At 42.9% G+C, this 25,413-nt stretch overlaps 4 protein-coding genes across 4 annotated transcripts; 2 read left to right on the top strand and 2 right to left on the bottom strand.

Moving 5' to 3' along the window:
* Positions 1–2,916: 2,916 nt before the first annotated feature.
* LOC101771373 (casein kinase I) lies at positions 2,917–7,498 on the top strand. The gene is made up of 14 exons (XM_004968956.3): positions 2,917–3,260; positions 3,380–3,420; positions 4,081–4,150; positions 4,237–4,385; positions 4,482–4,577; positions 4,693–4,763; positions 4,980–5,041; positions 5,144–5,207; positions 5,295–5,379; positions 5,455–5,581; positions 5,682–5,761; positions 5,846–5,903; positions 6,487–6,626; positions 6,735–7,498. Exons 1-14 carry the CDS (start codon positions 3,185–3,187, stop codon positions 7,023–7,025), a joined length of 1,410 nt encoding a protein of 469 aa, XP_004969013.1. The 5' UTR covers positions 2,917–3,184; the 3' UTR covers positions 7,026–7,498.
* A 2,597-nt stretch (positions 7,499–10,095) lies between these two features.
* Positions 10,096–16,556, top strand: LOC101775169 (cysteine-rich receptor-like protein kinase 25). The gene is made up of 10 exons (XM_022826682.1): positions 10,096–10,333; positions 12,088–12,186; positions 12,625–12,785; positions 12,889–13,714; positions 14,111–14,212; positions 14,295–14,455; positions 14,775–14,985; positions 15,078–15,321; positions 15,716–15,872; positions 16,014–16,556. Exons 1-10 carry the CDS (start codon positions 10,096–10,098, stop codon positions 16,323–16,325), a joined length of 2,511 nt encoding a protein of 836 aa, XP_022682417.1. The 3' UTR covers positions 16,326–16,556.
* Positions 16,557–17,899: 1,343 nt separating this feature from the next.
* Positions 17,900–18,508, bottom strand: LOC111257338 (zinc finger protein GIS3-like; the record flags this gene model as incomplete). The annotated part of the gene is made up of 1 exon (XM_022826681.1): positions 17,900–18,508. A coding segment is annotated over one exon (609 nt), but the record flags the coding sequence as incomplete, so codon positions are not given.
* Positions 18,509–20,557: 2,049 nt separating this feature from the next.
* Positions 20,558–24,335, bottom strand: LOC101770977 (IAA-amino acid hydrolase ILR1-like 1). The gene is made up of 5 exons (XM_004968955.3): positions 23,880–24,335; positions 23,302–23,427; positions 22,439–22,753; positions 21,700–21,828; positions 20,558–21,152 (listed from the first exon to the last, which is right to left on the bottom strand). Exons 1-5 carry the CDS (start codon positions 24,237–24,239, stop codon positions 20,739–20,741), a joined length of 1,344 nt encoding a protein of 447 aa, XP_004969012.1. The 5' UTR covers positions 24,240–24,335; the 3' UTR covers positions 20,558–20,738.
* Positions 24,336–25,413: the final 1,078 nt, after the last annotated feature.

Genomic DNA, 25,413 nt, shown 5'->3' with positions numbered 1-25,413 from the left:
GGGGACCCATGGGGTACCTATATCCCTTAAGCCCCCGAGCGATGTGTGGGTAAACAGAAACTTCAGGTCATCACAGCGAAGCTCGGAATGTAGTCAGCTGAAGCTGCGATGGCATCATGGTGACGGAGAGGCTGCACAGTGCTCAAAAAAGAAGAAAATCCGAACAAACGCAGAGCCATCTGTGCAAAGCAAAGTCGATTGCCAAATTGATGGATGGCGGACATCCAGTAAGTCGAAGCGAAGAATATGGAGGGCTTCGCAAGACACACTGCATATGGAGTAGTCCCCAGCATTGAAGCAATTTGTATAATCAGTCCAATGGTTAAAAAGAAGAAAAAATTGATCCTAGAAGCATGTCCTAGTGCCTGAGCATAAGGATAGGCGGAGCCACGAGGCACGCTGACCTGAAGTAGGCATCCAGCCCCCAAGAACAAGGACTGGTGGAGCCGCGAAGGCACACCGACCTGAAGTAGGTGCCCAGCCCTTGAGCAGGAGTGTGAGGACTGGCGGAGCCACGGAGGTACGCCAACCTAAAGTAAGTGTCCAGCCCCCAAGCGTGAGTGCGAGGATTGGCTGAGCCACGGAGGCACGCCGAACTGAAGGAGCGTCCAACCCCTGAGCGTGAGCACGAGGACTGGCTAAGCCACGAAGGCATGCCGTGTCGCATCCCGCCTCGAGCTAGAAAGATCGGCCGGGCGACAGGAGGCAAGCCGAGTCGTCTGCGGCGTTCAGCCCCCGAGCTTGGGAGCTGGACGAGTCACGGAAGCACGTAGAGTCGCCTCTCGCCCTGAGCCAGAGAGGTCGGTCGGGCGGGAGACATGCCGAATCGTCTGTGGCGCCTAGCCCCCAAGCCTGGGAGCTGGTCGAGCCACAGAAGCACGCCAAGTCGCCTCCCGCCCCAAGCAAGAGACATCGACCGGGCGACAGGAGGCACGCCGAATAGTTTTTGAGCTGTAAAAGGACAATACAGACATTATGTAGCATAATGTAGATCATTTAATAATTGAACAACTCGGAAGTTTAATTCGCAGTAATAGTAAATTCATGCACGTCCTGCTCTCGTAGGTCGTTTAATTTCCCCACGTAGTTAGCCTGTTACGTTTAAGCACGTAGCCCTACTAATCACTGCTCATGGAGAGGATGGCTTATCTCAGGCTATAGCGCTGGGGCTGACTCGATGCTCGCATAGGAGGCGCGCAGGATGAGTCAAGATTTCACGGATTAAGGCGTGTGCTACCCGAATACTTTAGCAACCATTAAGAGGGACGGACAAGCCGCAAAGCAGTCGGAACTGTACGGAAAAGCACCAGCATGAGCTAGGCACCTATGGGGTGTAGCCCCCAACCGCTCATGTAGTGGACGGACCAAGCTATATAAACAGTCGGTGAAAGTTACGGAAACATGGGAGAACCGAGGCGGTCGGCAAAAGTCACGGGGACATCGGAGAGCTGAGGTATATGTAGGTATACGAAAGCTATAAACTATTTAATTGTAAATAAGACTTAACTTGATTCGTGGCCGAGTCGAAGGGTCGTGTACCGTCCTCGTGATTAGGCTCGTGGGTATCATCTTGGGCGTTGTGGTCGGCTGTCGATCGTCCGAGGCTCGTCCCCAACTTGTACACCGGGATCGAGGCATCAAAAAAGGTAGGTGGTGTGTCAACGATGCCGGCTATAGGGCAGCAGGTCGGACTGCCTTGGTTGTACGACGTTGTTGGCCGTCTCATGGATGCCGTCTCCGAGCGCACCGAGCATGCGCAATCCGTTGTTCGGTGCTCGACAAGTCGGCCTTATGGACGACCACGCATGTATGATGTTGTAGAAAAAAGAGATATTAGAATAAACTTTTGCTCATCAAACAAATAAAATAACACTTGAGATGGGATAGAGGAAAATAGAAGAAAGAGTATTCCCTGTTCACTTATTCTCCCTATAGTTTGATTTTGTTGGCCGTATGTAGACATGCAGGTATTCCCCTACCTGGAGCACCAACTGTTGGATTTAGTAGCCCGACAGTCCATAGGGAGTTACCCAATTGGTTGATTTGTAGGCAAAGAGGATCGCGAGACCAAGAACTCGAAGGTGATAACGAGAACACGAAGAACACATGAGTTTTAGACAGGTTCGGACCTCCGGAGAGTAATACCTTACGTCATGTATGCTGGTGGCTTGTATTGCTTTGCGCTGGTGCGTGGTTTACAGATTGGATTGGATTACCCTCGGGAGGTTCCCGTGGCCGCCATATAGGCTGACGACCTAGGATTACAAGTCGGTTTGAATCTAATCTACTTGGTAGTTACATGGAAGGTAATCTGAGTCAGACTACAATACGTGTCCCGTAATATCCGGGCTAATTTGAGTCGGCCGGCCTCCTTGACGTGTAATCCAAGTATTTTCATGTCCTTGGGCCGCACGTTTTGATCGGATGAGTTCATTTGTCAGGACTAACTAGTATCCCGATCGGTGGGGACCTACAGAGTACCCTTTTCCCTCACGTGGTATGGATTGAGTAGATGGGATGCAATTGGTCTAGTATCTACAGCAGGGTGAAGGTACGAGGGTGTGTCAATGGATAGGGACACAGGAGCATATCACATATTCAGTACAAGCATGGTACGCGGGGCCATAGATATTTATTAAGCATATGGTTCCTGTTCTCTGGGACGGCTCGTACTTGCCTCATTTTGAGTATGTACGTGGAGTGGAGGCGATGTTTACATACAGTATAATAAAGTAGGTATAGATTGCATGCGACTCCAAAAAAAAATGAAGAAGTATACACTAAAAACGAAAAAAAGTAGCCACCAAGAAGTAAACCGCGGAACTGCAACCGCCACGATGCTTGAGCTCTCAACTTGGGAGGATGGGGACGTTACTTTCCCACTGCAACCCCTCCACTTTCCACCAATTCCCTTCGCGAGGCAAGCCGATGAGGTGAGGTGGGTGCCGGCCTGCCCGGGTGGTGCGGCTCTGCTCCTGCTCGCTCGCGGAAACAAAGCACCACCGCCCCCACAAAGCAAACAAAAATCCCCAATTTCCGCCGCACTCCGATCCTCCTCCCAAACCCTAGCAGCTCCCAAATCCCCAGCCCCCGCACTCCCTCAATTCGCCCCGTATCCGGATGCCCCCGACCCGCGCGGCCTAGGGGCGGCAGAGTTCGGCCGGCGGGCGGGGACGCGCCGCCGATGGAGCCGCGCGTGGCCAACAAGTTCCGCCTCGGGCGCAAGCTTGGGAGCGGCTCCTTCGGGGAGATCTACCTCGGTTCGTGCCGCCGGCTCCCCCGCTTAAATGTTACGTCCCGATGCGAAAGCTCTCGCCTTTTATCTTTCTTTACCCATGGTTCTAATGGACGGTTGGTTTGTCTGGCGGTGTTGCTGCAGGTACCCACGTGCAGACCAACGAGGAGGTCGCGATTAAGCTGGTGAGTTCACGCAAAGCGATAATCTATTTCAATGGTCCCCGAGTCCCTTCGTTCTGTTCCGTTATACATTGGTCAGTTAAGATACTTTCTTCTGATGCGCGCAGTTTCGATTCAGGGTTGTTAACTGATTGTATATCCCGTCTCTAGGAAAATGTACTAAACTTGGTGTGGAGTTTTAACTTGCTGAATTATGTAATATTAGGGTATTGATAGCAAAAGCTTATCTGTGGTTTCATATGTATGTTTTGTCAATCTAATGCTGCCTATAACTCACTTTCATAGCAACCTTGGAGTATTTAGTAAACTGTATTCATGTTAGTTCCATAGAGTTAAACTTCATAGATAGATTTCATGTGAAAGAAGGTGCAGCCAGACCCTTCTGATAAATCTCATAATCATAAGCATCAATGTAGTCCCCTTCTTTTTCTTTAAGAAAATAAAAAGAAACAGCATGTTTGGTTCCTATTTGAAAATGATCAACTTGTTTGATTCTGTCCTAAATGGAACCCACTTCACTATGTTATGCTTTGCAAAATGATTATTTGTGTAGGAATCGTTATAATGTCTCATTCAGTCTACTTCTCTTGATTATCACTTTAATCAACTGCAGGGTTTGGACTGTACTTACTGACAAGACCTTTCTCTTTGTGTTTTGTCCAGGAAAGTGTGAAGACAAAACATCCTCAGTTGCTGTATGAGTCAAAGCTGTATAGGATACTGCAGGGCGGAAGTAATCATGTTCCTTTTAGTTGGTTGTCCTGCATTTATTTATTTATTTTGTTCAGGTTGTAACTTACATTCTGTTTTCTCTTGCAGCTGGAATTCCAAACGTCAAGTGGTTTGGTGTTGAAGGTGACTACAATGTTCTCGTTATGGACCTCTTGGGGCCAAGCCTTGAAGACCTTTTCAGCTTTTGCAACAGAAAACTGTCCCTGAAGACTGTTTTGATGCTTGCCGATCAGATGGTAGGTTATATTTGCAAGCATAACCTCCATTGTTATACAATATAATCCTAGCGGATTTAGTCTATGTCAGAGTTTTTAACTTCAAACTTTTTGTAGATTAACCGGGTCGAGTATGTTCATATTAAGTCCTTCTTGCACCGAGATATTAAGCCAGACAATTTTCTCATGGGCCTCGGAAAGAGAGCAAATCAGGCAAGTCCTTTAGCACTGAGGCATTCACTTATGTAGGCTTAGTTTATGTACCTATAGTTTTGATCGTCTTCCCTTAGGTAGTTGGGATTTTCACATTCTCTCTATTCTCCTACAGGTATACATGATTGATTTTGGACTGGCAAAGAAATACAGGGACAGTGCAACACACCAGCACATTCCATACAGGTAATATGTCGCAGTTCATCAATCTGTGACTCTGATGTTGACAGTGAACCTTTCTTTATTTTTCATCTGCATCATGATTTTAGTGTTGTACTTCCTGATGTTTAATGTATATTAGATCTTGTCAATAGATGGATAGATATGAATTACCAAGACTTAGTTAAGCATACTATTTGCCCTGCCTAAGATGATCTATGACATTTATCTTCTGAAGTACAGAGAGAACAAAAATTTGACTGGGACAGCACGTTACGCAAGTGTAAACACGCATCTTGGAATTGGTAAGTTAACATTTCAAGTTAAGTTTTGGATTTCTTTTTTCAATATCCTGCTGTGCGTATATTCACAAAATAGTAACTTTGTTTCTTCTGCTTTTCCAATAGAACAAAGTAGGAGGGATGACTTGGAATCTTTGGGATATGTACTCATGTACTTCTTAAAAGGAAGGTTGGTCTTATGGGTGCTCCTGTGTTGTTATTCTATTTCTGCCTCTTGTAACCTGTTGTGTACTAACAATTGCCCTTATTGTTCCAGCCTTCCATGGCAGGGTCTAAAAGCTGGGACCAAGAAACAAAAGTACGAGAAAATTAGTGAAAGGAAGATTGCTACTTCAGTTGAGGTGCATTTTCTTTGCTGAAAATTTAATCAAGATTATCTAGGAACCAGTGCTTATTATGATTTTTATTAATTTCAGGCTCTATGTCGTGGATACCCTACTGAATTTGTATCCTACTTCCATTACTGCCGCTCATTACGTTTCGAAGATACGCCTGACTATCAATACCTGAAGAGATTATTCAGAGACCTTTTTATTCGAGAGGGTTGGTTTTCTGTTTATAACTTGATAGCTACTGTTTTCCAGCATGCTCAGGAAATTCTCCATTGGAGACCCTTCTAAGAGGGAATTTATTCTACCTGTAGGATTTCAGTTTGATTATGTTTTTGACTGGACCATTCTTAAGTATCAGCAATCGCAAATGGCTGTTCCACCGCGTGCTATGGTTGGTACAATCCATGGTGCTTTCTTTCTGCCCTTGTTTACAACCACGGGTTAATATCCTTATGACATCGTTCTGTTCTTGTAGGCTGCAGCAGCAGGTCAAAGCTCTGGGATGGCTCCTATGGCAAATAATAGACTGTCAGGTGCGCCTGTGTTGTGATTGATGTAACAATAATTTCTTATTCCATCACTTCTATCACCGATAACTGTATGCATGTATAATTTATGGATACTTAGGATTTGATATTTCATGCAAAATGAGCTGCAACACCAATTGGTTGTAAACAAAATTATAGGAAACATTGTGGGATATGTTGCCATGTTGGTAGCAAGCAATGTCTTGTGTTCCGTTTGATTATAAATACATGAAATATTTGTTCTACATGATAACAATACCTGCACAATTAGAAATATGTAACAGTAACACCAATTAGAAGTACAACCATATTTGCTCTATATGCTAATTGCATAACCTACTTTTGCCCAAAAAAACTGTTAGTTCATGCCAAACATCTTGATGCAGATGAATTTTCAAAGGCATTCTTCTGTTTGGTTACTATTAAATATCATGTATCTCTGATGGATTTGCATTATTTAAATGGGATGCTATTGGAACTGTAACTTATTCTCTTCTTTAATGAAACGACACATAGCCCTCCTGCACATTCAACAAAAAAATAGTTGGTTAGATCTGCTTAGGGCTAACTGTCTCCTGAATTAATTTAGCCACTGAAGAGGGAAGGAGAAGTGGGTGGTCAGCTGATCCTTTGCGGCGTCAGGTTCCACCTGCAGGAATAAATGTAGTCAGCTTGTCAAAACAGAAATCTCCAATTAGACAAGAACAGTCCTCATCAAAAGATGCTGTGGTGAGTTTTTATTTAATTTTTCGTTATCTTGAATTGCTGATGTGGCATCTTCTTATTTAGGTGCCTGAGATTTTTCTGTGTAATTTCTGACCCTCAAATGACTTATAGTTCCCCAGTTCGACTTTTTTGGGTCGGTCAAGCGGATCCTTGAGGCGTCCTGCTGTTTCTAGTAGCCGAGTTCCAACCGGTGAAGCTGAAACACACAGCCGTACACCAGATACAAGCCCAGGGACTTTCCAAAGAAATGCTCCCCCACGTAGGACCTCGCAAACACTGGAGTACTCGGACCCCAGGCTTTCATCGTCTGGCAGGCTCATGCCCAACTCCAAGAACTACGAGTCCACTTTAAGGGGCATCCAAGGTCTAAATTTCGATGCCAATGATAGGATCCACTACTAGTATCTATATGATCTCTTGAAGTCCAGATGAAGTGCAAGGTAGTGTCCGAGCTACCTTTAGTCTCATGCCCTGTGTGATCTACAAGCTACATGCTGGAGCAGCAAGGCAGCATGCTGATCCAAAGCAATGATTGGCAAAATAAAGGGCTGTCTGTTTTCTTGAGCAGCTTTTGCCTTAAAAAGGCATCTTGGCTATGTTTTAGGCTCTGTACAGGTTCTAATGTGTTCTTATTGTGCTTTGAGATTCTGCTTTAGTATTTTCCACATAATATCGCGTCTCAAGCTGTCAGCTGGCTCGTGCTCCAGCGGCTCGTTTCTGAATGCAATGCCTATTTGTGAAGGATTGCAAATTGTAAGTAACCAAATGTGATTGTTATTCAAGTGTTTTGGAGTGTCATGTGCGGGCAGGTTGTGGCCTTTTGGCATCTCATAAAACGTGGAACAAAAGGATGCAATCTCAAGTGAAAGTGTTAACCCCGTGTTCACGTTTCAGTGAGCAGGAGACAACATGTGGGCGTGCTTGGTTTTGATTCAAAGGCTGGAATGCTTAGCATTTGTTACGTACTCCATTTTTTTAACAAGACATATTGGGTTAGAAAAAATCTAATATTAGTGTACTTTGACCATCAATTGTTCAAAGTATATGATCAACTGCTACAAAATCAATGTCATATTAGAAGATTTGTGAATTATGATGAATCTACTGCTGTAACTTTTTATACATTGCTCAACCATGTAATTTGACTAATTGTTAGTCAAAATTCATGAAGTTTTACTCCTCTAAAATTGCAATTTGCACTATAGGAAGAAATAGAGGGAGTAGAAGCCAATCATGCGCATACATTGTTGTGGAAGTGTCCTGCAACACTCCAACCTTACAGCCCGTTTACCGTACGCGTTGACAATTTATTCTGTCAAGCTCTTATCTCATTGCTAGAGACTCTACCCTATGGCCGACATGGCAACATGTATAGATACTCCCTCTTTCTTTCTTTTTCTTTCCCTTTTTTTGGCCAAACCTTCATCACGCAGAAGCTCATCATTTATTTCCCCGCTTTTTGCAATACATGACACTTTGCTAAGTAAATTACGATGTTAAACAACCAAATAAGCAATGGTTACATGTCTTGCAACAATAGCGGGTATACATAAGATTTCATGTTGCTTAAATGTGTGCGTTTTGATTACTTCAGTTTTATCCATGACAATGAACTCTTTGCAGCAGTGATGAACCATCCCCTTGTTTACTTCACCCCCAACTCCCAACTTTGACACTATGCAAAAAGAAGATTCCCCATCACATCAAACTTGCGGTACATGCATGGAGTACTAAATGTAGACAAAATTAAAAACTAATTGCACAGTTTTGTTGTACTTTGCGAGACGAATCTTTTAAGCCTAATTAGTCAATATTTGGATAATAATTCACAAATACAAACGAAACGCTACAGTGTGCTACAGTGCTGTAACAGTAATTTGGCACCTCCCAAATTTGCCAAGTAAACAAGGGCTTAGCTGAAATGCAAACACTTGTGCTGAGCGACATTGGCAAGTTGTACCGCAGAGAACCTAACCCACCACATACACGCAAGTTCGCAAAATATGCAGTCTTTGCATCTCTATTAGGCTCTCATCATCACCAGAATCGTGCATGTAACATGTTGCTGTAAGTGAACAATCAACTATGGTTTTGTTCGATTCCATATTTTATAAGGACCCATCGATTTTCGATAACGTACGCATACTCGCCCCTACGAATATACACACACAACCCTACCCTTACGAGCACATCCAAAAGATTGAGCCGGGTAATCCTCGAGATTGACGAAATCACCACTGACGCCTCGCTGTCAACGAGCACGTTGCCTACCACAGCTGAGCGTAAGTAGCTGACCTACTTTCCGAGAAGTTCCTCCAAGGCTTGATAAGGTGTAATAAGTCAAGAAAAGCCATCTAGTCTAGAAGGATTTTGCCGTTATGACTGACTATGATTTCAGAGATGCAGGCAAGCATGCACGTTTCTCTTGCTGTACTTAATGTGGACGTATGCAGCAACTAGCGATGTGTTCTCACGTTGATATAGATCGACAGGGTAAAAATTCGAAACTCAATGACAAGGGTGGACAATCAGTTATTTGGTGCGTCGTGTCTCTCTAGGCTATTAAAATTTATATGCAGACATTGTGGATAGAATTGGCACTACCAGAATCATATTTCGAAATACCTTTCATATATATGACCATGATTTTATTGTCTTGAGTAATATGGTTTAAGAGAAATAAACTATTAGAGTGTAACGTTGGAGAGAAATTAACCATCAAAGTATTGAATCAAAGTTAGTATTCTCAATACTAACAATGGCAAAAATAGATAATTTGAAGTTAATGGGGAGATCTGCCACTTGAAAACTACAAAGTTCTCTCTTCCTATATCGTAAGGATGAGCCCCAATCCCAGTCAATGGATCATAGAGATCTTGATATTTCAATTTTACCGTGTAGATTCGCTTGCTGCCATCACCTACACTCAACTGTATAAACAATCCCATGAAAAAGAAACGGTTGACCTAATAAGTAAATCAGTAGTAGGAAGCTTGTTTTTTTGAAACGAAGTAGTAGGAAGCTTGTTTGATCTTAACCTCCTGTCACCATGCCTTTTTTAGAACATTTTGAACACCATGTATACTTAACCGTGAAGTAAACTAATGCTAATCCAGGGAGGGTTCGATTCCTTCTCCCAGCTGACTTTTTGAGAACATGAGCAGAAAGTTCCTGCAAGTCATCGTCGTTGCTGGATTGCATGAAAATTATCCGGATCAAATCGGAAACTCGTGGGAACTGGGAACTAACTAATGTCACATCTAGTGAACTAACTAATTCATTCCCCCTCCCACACACGGCATCGGTATAAGCATGTGGTCATAAGTTGACGTCATAATTTCAAAGGTTAAAAAATCGGCACATTGCAACTAATATTTTCTCAAGATGAATACGCAAAGCTCTACTGTACACACACACACACGTAGCTATATATACACTACTTTCTTCGTAGCTGATACACCTTCCACCCACCATGCGCATCCAGTCCCTCCTCGTCTTCCTTACGGCCGTGCTCCTCTCGTCATCGACGCCAACAGCCGGCAATGACGACGACGGCGTGACGGCGGAGGTGAACTTGCTATGCTACAGCTGCCGAGGGGATTGTGGCCGTGTTGGCGGGAGGATTCTCGGGCCCAGGTGTAACCTGCGGTACGAGAAAGAACTGATCTTCAGGGAGAACTATGGCACACTCCAAATTGATTTGCCCAAAGGTATGGTCTGTATCACTATATGTATTCCCTTCATCCCAAATTACTATTTATTTTGATTTTTCTAGGTACGTAGCTTTTGACACAGTTGCTTGGGAAAGAAAATCTATACTATCACAAGAAATTCTTTTAAGGTGGAACGGGAGATTGTGGAGAGCTTGGGATATTGAACAAGTGTGCACATATTGAGCTCCGGTTTGGTGTTAGCCAACAACATCGTCCCCATATCCCTTTCATCAAATTTATTTCCGGTTTGCAGTAGACTTGAGAGCATGCATGACAGCATGAAGAACTGAACAAAATTTTCGGGCCAATAATGGATATGACCAGATCTAGCCTTAATTAGAGTCTCTCTTATTGGCAGCATAAAAGGGCATTGGTTGGACCGTCGGTTATTTTCACGTGAGAAAATAATTAGAGGTACTTCAGCGTACAACTTGTTGCCCAAGCTTGTCCCAGACTCCAGCACAGGGAGCAACCAACTAACTAGAATTCTTAGGTGTGGGCGGAAATCAGTCTCTAGGCCTGTTTTCCCCCATTAGGTTTAGTTTTAATTAGGAACTGAAAATTGGATTATGTAATATGGAAGAGAGGAGGGGGCACACCAAATATATTTATTCACCTTTGCTGTTTTGTCGTTCCCCTCTGTTATGAAATAAAAAGAATTATTTTTTGCAAGGAAAATAAAAATAATATGTTTTCTTATCTTAGAAATACATCTAATTCCATCCAAAGAAATGGATAATATTAAGTAGCCTGAATTGTTGCTTATCTCATGATAGCTTATCCCTCTTTTCTACCTATCTAGCTAGTATCCCATTCCACAATTCCACTGGGATGCCAACAGGTACTATACACTACTACTGTATTTTGGATAAGGAGCTCCCTCCTAGAATAGTGGTGGTGACCACCAGTATAACAGGAAATGGCAAAGAAACTTTGGACACAGACTGGGGACACGTTTGGACTGAAAAAAAGAAAAGAAAAATACTGCATCTCTATGAAACCGGCTATTGTCATATGTGGTCATTTTGGCTGAACAGGTTAGGATAGGAACAAGAAAAAAAAGAGTCCGAGGAAAATGTTCCACCATTGAGATCAATAAATAAGACGGACCTAGCTACTTAATACTCCCTCCATTCCAAATTGTTGGTCGTTTTAACTTTTTCTAGGTTTATAGATATCTATACACCTAGAAAAGTCAAAACGACCTACAATTTGGAACAGAGAAAATACTGTCTTGATTGATTATGGAGTCATTTGCTCCTCCATACATTCTTAATTTAGTTCATTTCAGGTTTTACAACATGTATGTGATTGACAACTTCATAGCCATTTATGCATGCATATATATTATATAAATTGTCACTTTGGGCATACTAGGGGGTGTTTGGATCCATGGACTAATTTTTAGTTTGGGTCAAATCGGACGTTTGGATACCAAATAGAAGGACTAAACGTGAATTAATTATAAAACTAATTACATAAACCGTGGCTAATTCGCGAGATAAATCTATTAAGCCTAATTAATCCATGATTAGCACATATTTACTGTAGCATCACATGATTAAATCATGGACTAATTAGGTTTAATAGATTCGTCTCACGAATTAGCCTTCATTTATGCAATTAGTTTTGTAATTAACTTATATTTAATATTTCTAATTAGTGTCTAAACATTCGATTTGATAGGGATTAAACTTTAGTCCTGTTTCCAAACAGGTCCTTACAACACTTGTTATCCTGTGTATCTTCAGGTAAAATATTGAGCACAGTGGCTATCGCATTAATTACTGGGTCCATTGTTTTCATTCTCTGCCTAGTTCTGACTGGAGGTGTCATACAAAGAATAAGAGGTAGACAGCGTTTGACTTATTAGCAGAAGCATTAATAACTTGATACATTTGGACCTGTTTGGATACAGTTTCATAAAAATTTAGTACATGTCACATCGGATGTTTGGACACTAATTAGGAGTATTAAATATAGTCCAATTACAAAACTAATTACACAGATGGAGTCTAATTCGCGAGACAAATCTATTAAGCCTAATTAGTCCATGATTTGACAATGTGGTGCTACAGTAACCATTTGCTAATGATGGATTAAATAGGCTTAATAGATTCATCTCGCGAATTAGTATAGGAGTTCTGCAGTTAGTTTTATAATTAGCTCATGTTCACTCCTCCTAATTAGCGTCCGAACATCCGATGTGACCCCTCCTAAAGTTTAATACCCGCATCCAAACACCCCAAGCTTACTTTTCTCCTTATCTTGTGTTCGAATAACTGCAGGTGGCAAGCTACAGAGAGAACTAGGTGACTGGCACAACGAAGTCACACGAACAATTGTGTCCAGGTTTTCACTTTGTCAATCCCCCATATTTAGAGTTACCAAAGCCAATTTCCAAGAAGATAACAGACTTGGACACGGCTCTTTTAGTCTTGTTTCCCGAGTAAGTTCATCTTAAATATTTCTTTCTGAAAAATTCCGTAGGATTAACTTAAGGTGAAAGTAAGGTCCAGCAAAGCTCTATAAATGCTCCTCACCACTTGCAGCCCACCCTCCTCCTGGTCATCGTCACGGCGCTGCCCCTCTCAACCACGGCAGTAGCATCTGAATGCGACAGGCTCGAGGAAATGACGACGAGGGTGAACCCGCTGTACTACGACTGCGGCTGTTCGAAGTACAATCGCAGCGACAGCTACCACAACGACCTCGGGATTCTTGCCGGCAAGCTCAGGTCAAATATCAGCGCTTCGGACAGCAACTTCTTCGCCTTCGCCAATGTCGGCTCAGTTTACGGCTTCGTGCTTTGCCGCGGGGACTACAAGGGCCCCCAGTGCGCCAACAGCCTCAACCAGACCATCCAGGACGCCGTCTTAAATCCATTCATCTGCCCATTCTACAAGGACGTCACCATCTACTCCGACCAGCACATGCTCAGCTTCTCCGGCGACCAGTACCTGATCTACAAGGACGACAGGCCAGCATGGGTCGCCTCCAACATGAACTACGTGAAGAACGGCACCGCCACTAGTGATGGCGTGTCTTACGGCGAACGCGTCGAGGAGCTGCTCAACGGGACCGCCGACTACGCGGCGTTCAACTCGTCGGACCTGTACGCGACGGGGGAGTCCTGGTTCGGAGAAGGAGGGGTGAGCATGGTGTACGGGCTGGTGCAGTGTAGGCCTGACCTCAAGAGGGAGCTTTGCCGTCAGTGCCTCGCCGAGCTCATCTCGAGTATACCCAAGCAGTTTACTACTAATAGTGGAGATCACCGTGTGGGCGGGAGGATTCTTGGCGTTCGATGTAACCTGCGGTTTGAGAAAGATCTCTTCTTCAAGGAGACCAACGAAACCAGCAAGCTCCACATGCCTAAAAGTGAGTACTATACGTTTAGGTTTCACTAATGCTATTTTTACCTATTTTTGGTATATTAAACACATTTATCTTGATTTTATTTATATAAATTAACCTACTTATTGAAAGCATGCCAATTTCAATGCCACCAATATCAAAACATGCTATCTATTCTCTCCACTCCAAAAAATATATCATTCTAGGTTTGTCCTAAGCCAAACTAATTTAAATCCGACAAGTTTATAGACGAGAGTACCAATATTCATAGTCACGAATGGCTCTTGCTCTACCTCTTCATCGTCATCTCCCTCTCCATCCCTTCAAAATTCATAATAAGTTAATAACCATCCATACATGTAAAATGGCAACCTTTGTCAGACTACTAACCTTCAAAAGTTTGTTATGAGTGTCTTTCAGGTCGACTAAGCAAAGTGAATATCACATTAATTACCATTGCTGGGTTCGTTATTTTAGTTCTTTGCCTAAACCTGATTGGAGGGATCATACAAAGAATAAGAGGTACCAAGAGTTTATCTCAGAAGATGCATTATCATGGTATTTAAGCCTAATTTTTCATTTTCTTTTGTTTACACAACTGCAGATCGCAAATTACAGAGAGAGTTAGGTGACTGGCACAATGAAGTCACACGAGAAATTGACTCGAGGTTTTCACTTTACCATTTCCCCGTAGTAAGAGATGCAACAGGAAATTTCTCCGAAGAAAATAAACTTGGGCGTGGCTCTTTTGGTTTTGTTTACCGAGTAAGTTTGTTCTCAATTAGTATTTATTTTCTGAGGAACTTGACATAAATTCATATGCACCGCATCATTAGTTCATATATAAAGGAATACACGTTCTATTGTTCAGGTTTGTAGTTTTTGTATATATTTTAGATTTATCAAAGAAATATGTATGAACAAATAAACATCAAACTATTCATGTAAATTTAAAGGATTCCTAATAAATACACCACCAGTCTTACAACAGCACTACAAGAACCGCTGGCTACATACCTGTGAAGTGCAAAATTGGGTTTAATTTGAGCAAATTCTCTGTTGCACGTTTGTATTATGCTTTCAGGGCATATTACCCGATGGAGTTGAGATTGCTGTTAAAAGGCTTGACGCATCTTCTTGGCAAGGTTCGAGTGAGTTTCTAAATGAAATCAAGCTTATTGTCAAGCTTCAACACGCCAATCTGGTTAGACTTCTTGGTTGCTGTCTTCAGCACAGTGAAATGATACTTGTCTATGAATACATGCCAAACAGAAGCTTGGACTATGTCTTCTCAGGTCTGTTTCGCCCCATCTAACTAAAGGTTCACGGACCCGAAACAATGTGCTAGTTTATTTCAAATTGTTCATAAGCTGTATCATCTTTGCAGATCCTGCAAGCAGGGACTCACTAAATTGGTCAAATCGTCTGCGTGTAATTGACGGGATAGCACAAGGACTTGTTTATCTTCATAATTTTTCAGAGCCACAAAAATTTATTATTCACAGAGACATGAAGCTAAGCAACATTCTCTTGGACAGTGAAATGAATCCCAAAATTTCAGACTTTGGGATCGCAAGGATATATGATTTAGGACCAGTGGAACCTGAACCGACAGATGTAGTAGGAACACGGTACAAGCCTGATAGCTGGCCTGTACACTTCGAATGCAGCAAAAAAAAAAAAAAAAACTAGATGCAATTGCACTCATCGGTCTTGTGACAAGACTTAAGACAGCTATACTCCTATCTTAAGTGCAACTAAATCATTGACAAGTGCTACTAAAATAGTTTTAGTGAGAATTATGACCTGTTTTTGTACTTTCAACTTCATTCATATGCTGTTAGCTTTTAATATCCTAGCTTGAATCTTGAAAGGGTTAGACTAGTTTCCGTCAGCTACTTTGTTTTTGTACTAATTACCAAATTAAATTAGTTCGAATTGCTTAACCAGCTAAGCAAATCTTAATTTTATATTCGTGTTAATAATTAATGCTGATACCATTTTAACTTGATTTGTTTTTTCTAGTGGTTACATGGCACCTGAGTACATGCGGGAGCGGATGTTATCTGTAAAATATGATGTTTTTAGCTTTGGTGTTTTGCTTCTTGAGATCATAAGTGGCAGGAGGGTGAATGCCGCAGTATTCACTGAATATGGAAGATCAGATCATCTGCTGACTCATGTGAGTGATCTTTCCCCACTCTGTACTAGCTTGTGCAGTTCGATTCTTCATTCTGTATGTATTGTATTGGTTGTCTGTGTAACAATAATTCACTTGATTCTGTACTTGGACTAATTAATTTTACGCCTGCTAATCTGATAGGCTTGGTATATTTGGCACTATGAGAGGTACAATCAGCTTGTGGACCCTTCTTTGCGTGGAGTATATCAAATGCTGGAACTAAGGAGGCGCATTCAGATTGCTCTGCTTTGCGTCCAAGAAAATCCAGACCATCGGCCTCATATGCGGGAGGTGACCACCATGCTGAGCAACAACGATGTGAGCCTGCCTGTCCCTCAACCTCCAGCCTACTTCAACGTGCAGCTTGGGGATGCCGAAGCATCAGCATCAAACAACAGCACGGTGTTTTACACCACACGGTCCCAGCAAGGCGCAATAGAATTATTCAGATGAACTACATGGATTCGAGTGTATTTGCTTGCCTTCGAAAAGCTAAATAAGATCTGCCCGATCCATGCACATCGAGGCAATTGTGAGAAGGCGAATACTTTTTTTTCCCCCCAAACGCTCGGCGAGAGACTTGCCTAGTATTTTATTAGAAGAGGACAACAGCAACGTGCATATCAGCATACTAATCATGTGGTCTTTTCATGTCTTGGTCTGTTCAGTTAATTATTGTGCTTTTGTTGTTGTGTGCGAACCATATATTCTTTGGTAGTCGAGGCTACAAAAGAATATATTTTGCTTTCTTTTCAGTTAATTTAATTTTTATGGCACATCACTAATTTTGCTGATTTGATAACATATTTATAAGAGAAAGAAGGAGGAGTTTCATCATACGTGAGAGAAGTTTCATCCCCATGATACTCAATAGGCATAGTTAGTTAGTGCCCAATCTTGGTAATTGAATATGTGCTAAGACTGACTTTAGGCAATCCCAACCCTCCAACTAGAATAGTTTCCTTAGCATTAATTTGATTGCCACATGGGAATTTTAGCTTACGTGGCACTATATTAAATGAGAGAGCATGGGGAGAGCAAGAAACTGGGTCTCATGCAAGACCCAGTGTCAACACGAGAACCTATGGACAACCTATGCACTAGACACCACCAATTTTTGCATTGGGAGAAGTTAATGTCTCCATAATTACTAATATGATTGGTTGAGAGGAGAGATGATGAATTTATGAATGACGCATATAGAGAAATCATAGGTCGTAGAGTGTAATTTCTAAAGTGGTGTCTTGTGTGAGGGTAGTCGCCGAGGTAGTAGTGTGCATGTTAAATATTTTAAGATTTAGTTTACTTGTACTTATACTTATTCATAGTATATTTTCTTTGTTACTCTGCTAATCATGCAAAGAAGCTTATTACTAATGAGTTTCGATTATTCTGTTTCTGGATGGCGGATCCAGCCTACCTGCTCCTTGAGGCCATGTACGACGTGAACCACCACGCCCACCTCCTTACCGACCGTCACGAGGTACTACATATTCCATTTAATCCCATTTATTTCCATTTAATTTCATGTTTGCAATTATTTGGTTGTTTTGCAGGAGTTGACGCCATTACGGTCGCGGGTGCACTTCCCACTTAGGTAACTTTCTACGGCAGGTGGATATTATAGGCATCATGAGAATTATCAAAACACATACATGATTGCATTGCCAAATGTAGCTAAATAAATTCTCTTTATAGTATAGATATATAAAAATAAATATGATGACCTTTGGCACAACTCCACTCCTAAACTCCAGCAACTCCATCAAAAAATTCAGCCAAACACCCCAACTCCAAAACTCCATGGAGTTGCCAACTCCATGGAGCTGTAGTGCAAATGGAGGTGGAGTTTTGGAGCACCTCTTTTGCTGCTCCAGAAACCACTCTTTTGAACCTCCTCGTGGAGTTGGTGGATAATTACCCACCAATATCACTGGTTATTGAAAAAAACGTTTCATTTGTTCTATTCCTAGACCTGTTCCCCGTCCCCTTTCCCCATCCCGCGCCTCCCTCCCTCCCCTGTTCCACTACCGGCCGCCCCCACCGCCACCCGCCCTAGCCACACTGCCGGCCGCACCCCCCGCCGCCAGCCGCACCATCCCGCCGCCAGCCGCAACCCCCGCCGCTGGCAGCACCATCCCGTTGCCGGCCGCTTCGGGTGCCTTCCCCTCCTCTTCCTTCGGGTGCGAGTTCCCGTGCCCATCCTCGATGGCGCAGCCCCCCGGCCGACGACCTCCGCCGCAGGGGCGGGGGTTGACGCCGTCCCCATTCCGGCCATGGCCGAGGCTGAGGCCGAGGCGACCACAGCCGCCGTCAGCCGCGACGGCCGTGTCAGCGCCCCATCCTACCATGTCCATCATGACGCTCGGTGTCGGTGGCGCCACCTGCTGCAGGAAGTCGTCGTCCTTGTTGTTGTTGCGTTCCGGTGGCGCGGCGTGGAAGACGATGGCCGGTGGCGCCAGCGTCGGTGGTGGGGACAAGGACGGTGACGCGGCGGCGGCGAGGATGTCCCGGCTGCGCTTTGCGAGGGTGTGCTCAAGCTTGTGCGCGTTCTGGTGGCCGCCCAGCGCCTGCGAGCTGTAGAACCTGCGGTGGCAGTAGTTGCAGGCGAAGGACTCCCCGGGCGACAGCCACCGTCAACGGCGGGGACGGCGGCAACGGTGGGTCCAAGGCAGCGGCCGCGGGGAGAGAGGTCGTTGAGGCTGACACCGTGGGCACCCGACGCCAGCAGCTCGTTCTCCATTGATCGGCGGCCGGAAGTGAGGAGGAGATTGAGGGAGGAGCTAGGTGCGACCGTGGCAACGGTGACCAATAGGCAATGGCAGAGAGACAGAGGGAAAAAGAAAGGAGGAAGAAAGGAGGGGGAGAGGATGACAAGTGGGGCCTAAATTGGGGGCAACAATGGTAATCAACACTGAAATCGATTTTTTTGGAGCTGAGAGTACCCATCTAGCCAAACACCCAATTTTATTTCTGGAGTTCTGGAGTGGAGCTGACTCTACCTGGAGTTCTGGAGTAGAGCAGCTCACCCAGAGTTGGAGCCATGCCAAACAGGGCAAGTATATAAATTGGACGGCAACTCAAGTTCACATAAACTAAATTTTAATTCCGGTTGCTCTAAATATAAATAATTATAATACCATTTTTTGAATTATATTAAAATGCATGTTATGTTTGAATTAATACAACATGAATGCGGAAATATGGCCACCAAAGCTCGTGATTGGATGCAAACCGAGGGGTGCACGGAGCATTTTTCGGCGACGCTAGCAGCGAGGGCAATCGTGCCGCAATCAACATCGGGATCATCGTAGCTGGCAATGATTGTGTGTCCCATCAGATGATCACAGGCCAATCATGTAAATAATTGTGTGTCAAATTCATTTGCAAATTAAATAGGACACAAATCAAATTGATATATAATAAGGAATCAAATATTATGTAAGGAATCACAGGGTTGTTTTCAGATCGCACGATTTCATTTTGATCATTAATCAAGATATGTAAGGAATCTAATTCAAACACACATGCTGGTGCAAACAAGAATGTCGCGGTGGTTCATGAATTGGTTGCCATACATTAATGTTTGGTAATATTTGAATTGGTTGCCATATTGACAAAATGATGGATCGGATTGCATTTGCTTCCATATAAAGCCTTCCTGATCCAATTGCATGGTTAAATATGACTTTGCTTTGTCATATTTAACCATTGGAACATAGAGATTATAGCTATTCCACTTTAGTTTCCTTCCAAACACAATTCTGAAGGCTCGGTGTGAGCGTAAGCCTCTATATAAACTCGTGATAATTGCAATCATGTATCCACATATTCAAATTCTACTCTTTGCCCAACGAAGACAAAGATGATGATCTCATCTGCCTCGTTAGTGGATCTAGCAGATGCTATGTCAGAACCTCATGGTACCGAGGTAGACGTCTTTGCAGTTGTTGCTTCAGTTGGTCCTTGGGACTACCAACAATATAGTCCATTTGGTACTCGCGAAATTTGCTTGAAAGACACAAGGTTGGGCTTCCTATCTAAACTTCATGCAATCGATTATGCATTGTATCACTTTTCCTGTGTAGCTGTTGCATTGTATTCCTCCGAGTTCTAACTACCTACGGACAGGGGCACAGTGCAGAATTCGTTGAACCAAAGATGAAGAATAAGTTTGTAATTGCTACTAGGGTTCTTGTCAATTGGGATAGAAGTATGAGTTCATTGTTTAAATCTTATCTTAATTCATAAATAAAACAAAATTGATTTTTTCTCCTATGTACACCCACAGATTCTTTGGAGGCTTATTCACATAGTACCATTATTTTTTTATAAGGAAACATGCCCATGGGAATCATCGATGCAAGCTGATATCATGATTTATTTATTTTTTAAATGATAGATATTTCACTAATATATAATTTTCATTTCATGATTGTGCAGTAATCAGAGAAGGGCTACAAGTTTACGATGGTGCATGTGATGACATAAAAAAAGCTGTTGACACCCGCTCTTACCGTGTAAGGAACCTAGGAAAACGTTCACGTGGAGGATGAATTCCATGCATATGATTAACGGCAATCATCAGGACACGGAGGTGTTCGAAGAAAATAATACTCGTACATGTGGGAGTGTCAATTGATCAATGTAGTTTGCTTATTTTTAAATAAATATTTGAATTTGGATTGTTAGTTATATGTTATTTCAGTTTCAATTTCGGTAATAATATAGTAACTATTTATTATTACATTATACATAGTCTTGTATGCAATCCTTTTTGTATCACGTGTGTGCCGCACGTGCACGTTCACTAGTATTTTAATACAAAGATATGCAGAACTGTGTGCTGAAGGGGAAGATATCTATCTACAGCTCCTCATGGGCTTTCGCCTTATCAGGGGTAGCAGCAGGCTGCTCGTGCTCGAGCAGATAGTGAGCAGCCAACGCTGCTTGCGCAGCCGCGCCGTAGGGGAGGGCATCCTCATTGACGGTGAAGTAGGTGGAGTGGTGGGATGCCTGCGGTCCTCGAGTCTTGTTGTACATGCCTACAAAGTAGTAGTAGGTGGACGGGATCACCTCGGCATAGAAGGCGAAGTCCTCGGCACCCATCAGCGGCTGCCTGTCCCTCACGTTCTTGGAGCCAACCATCTCACCGGCCATATTCACGAAGAAACTGTGGAGCTCAGGGCTGTTGATGGTTGGGGGGAAGAAAGGGATACGATTGGTGAGGAAGTCCACAGTAGCATTGCATCGCTGCACGGATGCTTGAGACACAATCACCTGGGACAAAAAAGAGAGAGAGAGAGTAGTTGAGGGTCCTCTGCAGGACAATCCAGAGTGAACTTTTCTTTTAGTAAAATGTTGAGATACTCTAGAGGGGGTTAGCTGAGAACTTGGCACATATGAATGTCCTAGTTCCGACCATTGTGACCCAGACACCTCCATCCACTATCCTGCCAACCTGTAAAAACTATGAAAACTAGTTTTCTAAGAGCAGTAAAACTATCTACTTAGGTAAAAGCTCCAAACCTACATCCCTACAAGTGTAATTTTCATTTAATTAAAATGCGAAACAGCATTTTTTTTGTGAGTACTCAAACAACAAATTACACATGAGCCTGTATCCATGTAACGTGGGTTCCCGTATTAGCAGCATGCGTAACTTTAAGACAACTTCAAGTACTATTTATTCCCAGTATAAAAAAAGTAGGTATTTATTTAAGGCAACTTTTTATCCTGTTTATTTCAGAACCTAATTTGCAGAAAATACTTGATAAATTGACTCCTTAAATAGTAGCGCAAAATTTCCAGATCATAATGCAATTACCTGTTCAATTCGCTGCTTCAACTGATTAAAACTTTCTTTCAAAAAGGCTCGGAAGGTGCCACCTATTGTTACAGAATCAGGGATCACATTGAAGGCCCCACCACCTTGAAATTTCCCAATTGTTACAACCTGCGGAACAAGCATGGACCCCAAGGAAACAATTGTATGCTGGAATGTAAAAAAAGGATAAAATCCAAAGTTTCAACATAGCAGAAGTACTACAGTCAGTGCACTGAACAAACTGATGGGGACCTGGGAGTAACAAATCGAACAAGCACTTTGTATAATCCTTGTGGTGTAAACTCAATTTCATATACGAAACTACAAATGCCTATATTGAAAAACTTATGAGTGTAAACTTAAGTTTTGAATATTATGTAGCATAATGGATATGGAACAATCTGTGCAGTTATTATACATCCAGGCAAACTAGGGTTGGCCTCCTAGGTAGTTTACTACTTTCCAACTTTCCATGACAAAGTATCAGGAAAAACTTCAACCAGATCTTGAATGAATTTCCTAACACATGACAAAATCATTTTATGAAATTTCTATTCTTGTTCTGTAATACAGACCAACAGAACAGTATAGCAGAGAACTTCAGTAGAAAGGCAGACACGTAAATCATATTATGGCAACTGAGAACAGAAATAGAAAAGGTGAACCAAGAACATGCTTCCTTGCTTGGAAACTTATGTCATACAACAACAAATTAAGTCGGACAAAGATGGGACCGTACCTGTGAGTCCAATGGATCAGCTTCCCGCGAAATAAGTTGCTGAAGGCTCACAATAACATTAGAGGCAGCTAAGATCGGATCTATAGTGTGATGAGGAAGTGCAGCATGCCCTCCCTTTCCACTTATTACGGCCTCAAAGCATCCACTCCCAGCCATGATAGGCCCTGGCCTGGATGCCAGCACACCAATAGGAACAGAGTCAGCTACATGAACCCCAAAAATAGCATCTACGTTTTCCAAAGCTCCAGCTTCTATCATTTTCTGCGCCCCACCGCCACCTTCCTCGGCTGGTTGGAAAACCAGCACTACTGTGCCCTACAGTAATTAACAAGATATTCGTAACCATATATGGTTAATATTCAAAGATTAGAAGACAAATCATATAACTGTGATTTAACAACAAGGAATTTGTTGATGTGGACTACCAGGATTAGTTGTGTGCTTTATGCAATGAAACTAGCTTAATTCAATGGAAGTAAGTGAACGATCGCAATATACAAGTGTTAACATCTTCTATATGTTTTGAAGGCTACCCATCTCAGTATTTAGTTACACAAATCTCCGTTGTCATTGCCGGACATGCAGAACATGAGCCAAGGAACCATGATGATTAATTTAATGTGACAAAAAATGCATCTAATCAAATAGATATCAATGTCCACTGGAATTCTGAAAAGAATCATCGGACATCCAACTGTTGCTAAATCTCAATACTTTAACTATTTACGATTTATTCAATTTAAGTTCAAAATTCAGAGATCTCACTCAAAGCTTGAAGACAAAATATCGATTATGTCAGAACTTCTCATTGTACAATGAGAATTCTCGTTTCGCTATAACCAAAGCAAAATATTTTAACCAACCTTCAACTCGTCATGATGCTCCTGAAGAATCTTGGCAGATCCCAATAGCATAGCAACATTCGCATCATGTCCACATCCATGCATCTTTCCAGGAACTTTGCTCTTGTGTTCCCATTCCACACTTTCCTGTAAAATAAGACATCAATTTTAACTAATGGACAAATACAGAATATTATACTTCAGATTGGGATACCAAAGGTTTTAATTTAGGGATTAGCACGCTCTGAAGCAGCTCTCGACATATCGACTATGCACAAGTCTAGTTGTTTTGCGGTGTACAGCACAAAGTTCTTTGGATCCCCGGCGTTCCTCTGCCCTTAATTAAAGTCAAATTTTGTTATATGACCGCTAGAACACAAGTACGCAGGTCGATTTATAATCAAAGCTCACGATCGGAACGGATTCGATAACCAGAGCAAAGTATTTTGTTATATGGCCGTTAGAACATAATAGTACGCGCACTACGCAGCACCTTTGCCTCTATTCCTTCGAAAAACCAGTAATTATTTTACCAGGATCCGCAGCGAAATCAAGAAGCAGAGGTATCCAAACACAGTAGATGAAGAGCAGTGATGGACCTGCATAGGTAGCGCGTCCATGTCCGCCCGGAGAGCGACGAAGGGCGGGCCGCCGGTGCCGATCGTCGCCACCACCCCGGTGACGGCGAACGGGTGCCTGTAGGGGATCCCCATGGCGTCGAGCTCCCGGCGCACGAGCTCGCTGGTCTCGAACTCCTCGTACCCCAGCTCTGGGTTCTCGTGGATGCGCCGCCGAACCGCGACCATCCAGTCCGCGAACGCCGGCTCCTTGGCCCGTCGCAGGAGCCCCGCGGGGTCATCCAGCAGCGACGCTCCCGCCCCTAGCGACGGCCATACCGCGGCGGCGAGGACGGCGAGGGCGAAGCACGCGAGCAGTGGAGGTGGCGCCGCGGCGGCCATGATTCTCAGCTTGTTTCGGTTGGTTCACTGATGAGTGCTGAGTGATGAGGCCGGGGGTCAAACCGATCAGGTGAGAGTGTTGGTAGTCCTTGTTTCATAGGCCTAGGCAAGGCAATCGAAGTATGGAACGGTTTTTCCATTAAAAAAAGTATGGAACGGTTTGTTCTTTCTTTTGGTCATTTGCTGCGAGATTGGACCAGGAGGTGCACGGAGCTTCTGATGTTAGTTGGCCCAAATGGGCTTAGTGGCATGCATAATTGGAGATGAAATGTAGGTAAAGTTGTTATTAGAAAAAAAAAAGGTGTCTGCATTTTTTAAACAATTTGTAGAGGATGGTGTAGAACTCATAGCCGCTAGGCTTCTGCTGCTTTGAGAAGTCAACTGAATGCTTATTTGCTTATTTGTAAGGGTGTCACGGGTAGCCTTGAGCTAATTGAATTAATATTATATTCATCGAATATTTGGAAAAGTACAATGTAAATGCGGGATGGAGCAACGGTCTCGCACGTATCCTGATACTACTCCCTCTCACAGCACGACTGCCGAGCTACCTGCTACATATGTTCCTCGTTTCTCCATCCCAGCTTAGAGCTAGCAGCTATCTCATTGTGTTGGAGAAGTCCAAAGCGTGCTCTCTAGCTCAACCAATCAAACCATGTCTATCGATTCCGTTTTCAGTGTTGTTGTACCTCATTTTAAATTTACACTAAACATCACAAGGTTGAACATACTTTTTATGTGCAAGATGCACACAGCACGAGCTTTAAACGGTGTAGACTTAAACATGTTTTAAACGGTACTTTAAATTTCCAGGATTCCTATGTAAGCATGTGTACTTTAAATTTATGATTAGATAAGCATCATTTTTTATTTAAGAAAAGATAAGCATGTGTACATGTTCTACTGGACGCACCTCCCTGCCTTTCTAGGATCCTACTCTTAGCTAAACATTCGACCGACATATTTTTCGCGAACGCTTTTGTAAACAACATGATTCAAAACCGCCACAAAAGAACATTGGCGCATGTACAAAGGTAGATGCATACCTTTAGAAATAAGAAAACAACGAACGGTTGCCATAATATACTTAAAATAAGTGATCTTAAGCAATAAATGCAATCTTGTGATACACCTTACACATTGTGCAAGGCAAAAGATTCTTATGGTGTACCTC

This window comes from Setaria italica, chromosome V (genome assembly GCF_000263155.2).
Source record: "Setaria italica strain Yugu1 chromosome V, Setaria_italica_v2.0, whole genome shotgun sequence".
Classification (NCBI taxonomy): Eukaryota; Viridiplantae; Streptophyta; class Magnoliopsida; order Poales; family Poaceae; genus Setaria; species Setaria italica.
The sequence above is the reverse complement of the archived record's forward strand: the minus strand, read 5'-3'. Positions and strand labels throughout refer to the sequence as shown.

Bases quoted from the DNA above. Each gene is read 5' to 3' on its own strand.
- LOC101770977 (XM_004968955.3), bottom strand. From the start codon at position 24,239: ATGGCCGCCGCGGCGCCACCTCCACTGCTCGCGTGCTTCGCCCTCGCC. The intron at 22,754-23,301 runs GTTGGTTAAAAT...TAATTACTGTAG, and splicing joins AGCATCATGACGAGTTGAAG to GGCACAGTAGTGCTGGTTTT. The intron at 21,829-22,438 runs GTACGGTCCCAT...CTTGTTCCGCAG, and splicing joins CTGATCCATTGGACTCACAG to GTTGTAACAATTGGGAAATT.
- LOC101775169 (XM_022826682.1), top strand. From the start codon at position 10,096: ATGCGCATCCAGTCCCTCCTCGTCTTCCTTACGGCCGTGCTCCTCTCG. The intron at 14,213-14,294 runs GTACCAAGAGTT...ACACAACTGCAG, and splicing joins GATCATACAAAGAATAAGAG to ATCGCAAATTACAGAGAGAG. The intron at 14,456-14,774 runs GTAAGTTTGTTC...TTATGCTTTCAG, and splicing joins CTTTTGGTTTTGTTTACCGA to GGCATATTACCCGATGGAGT.
- LOC101771373 (XM_004968956.3), top strand. From the start codon at position 3,185: ATGGAGCCGCGCGTGGCCAACAAGTTCCGCCTCGGGCGCAAGCTTGGG. The intron at 3,261-3,379 runs GTTCGTGCCGCC...GTGTTGCTGCAG, and splicing joins CTTCGGGGAGATCTACCTCG to GTACCCACGTGCAGACCAAC. The intron at 3,421-4,080 runs GTGAGTTCACGC...TGTTTTGTCCAG, and splicing joins AGGAGGTCGCGATTAAGCTG to GAAAGTGTGAAGACAAAACA.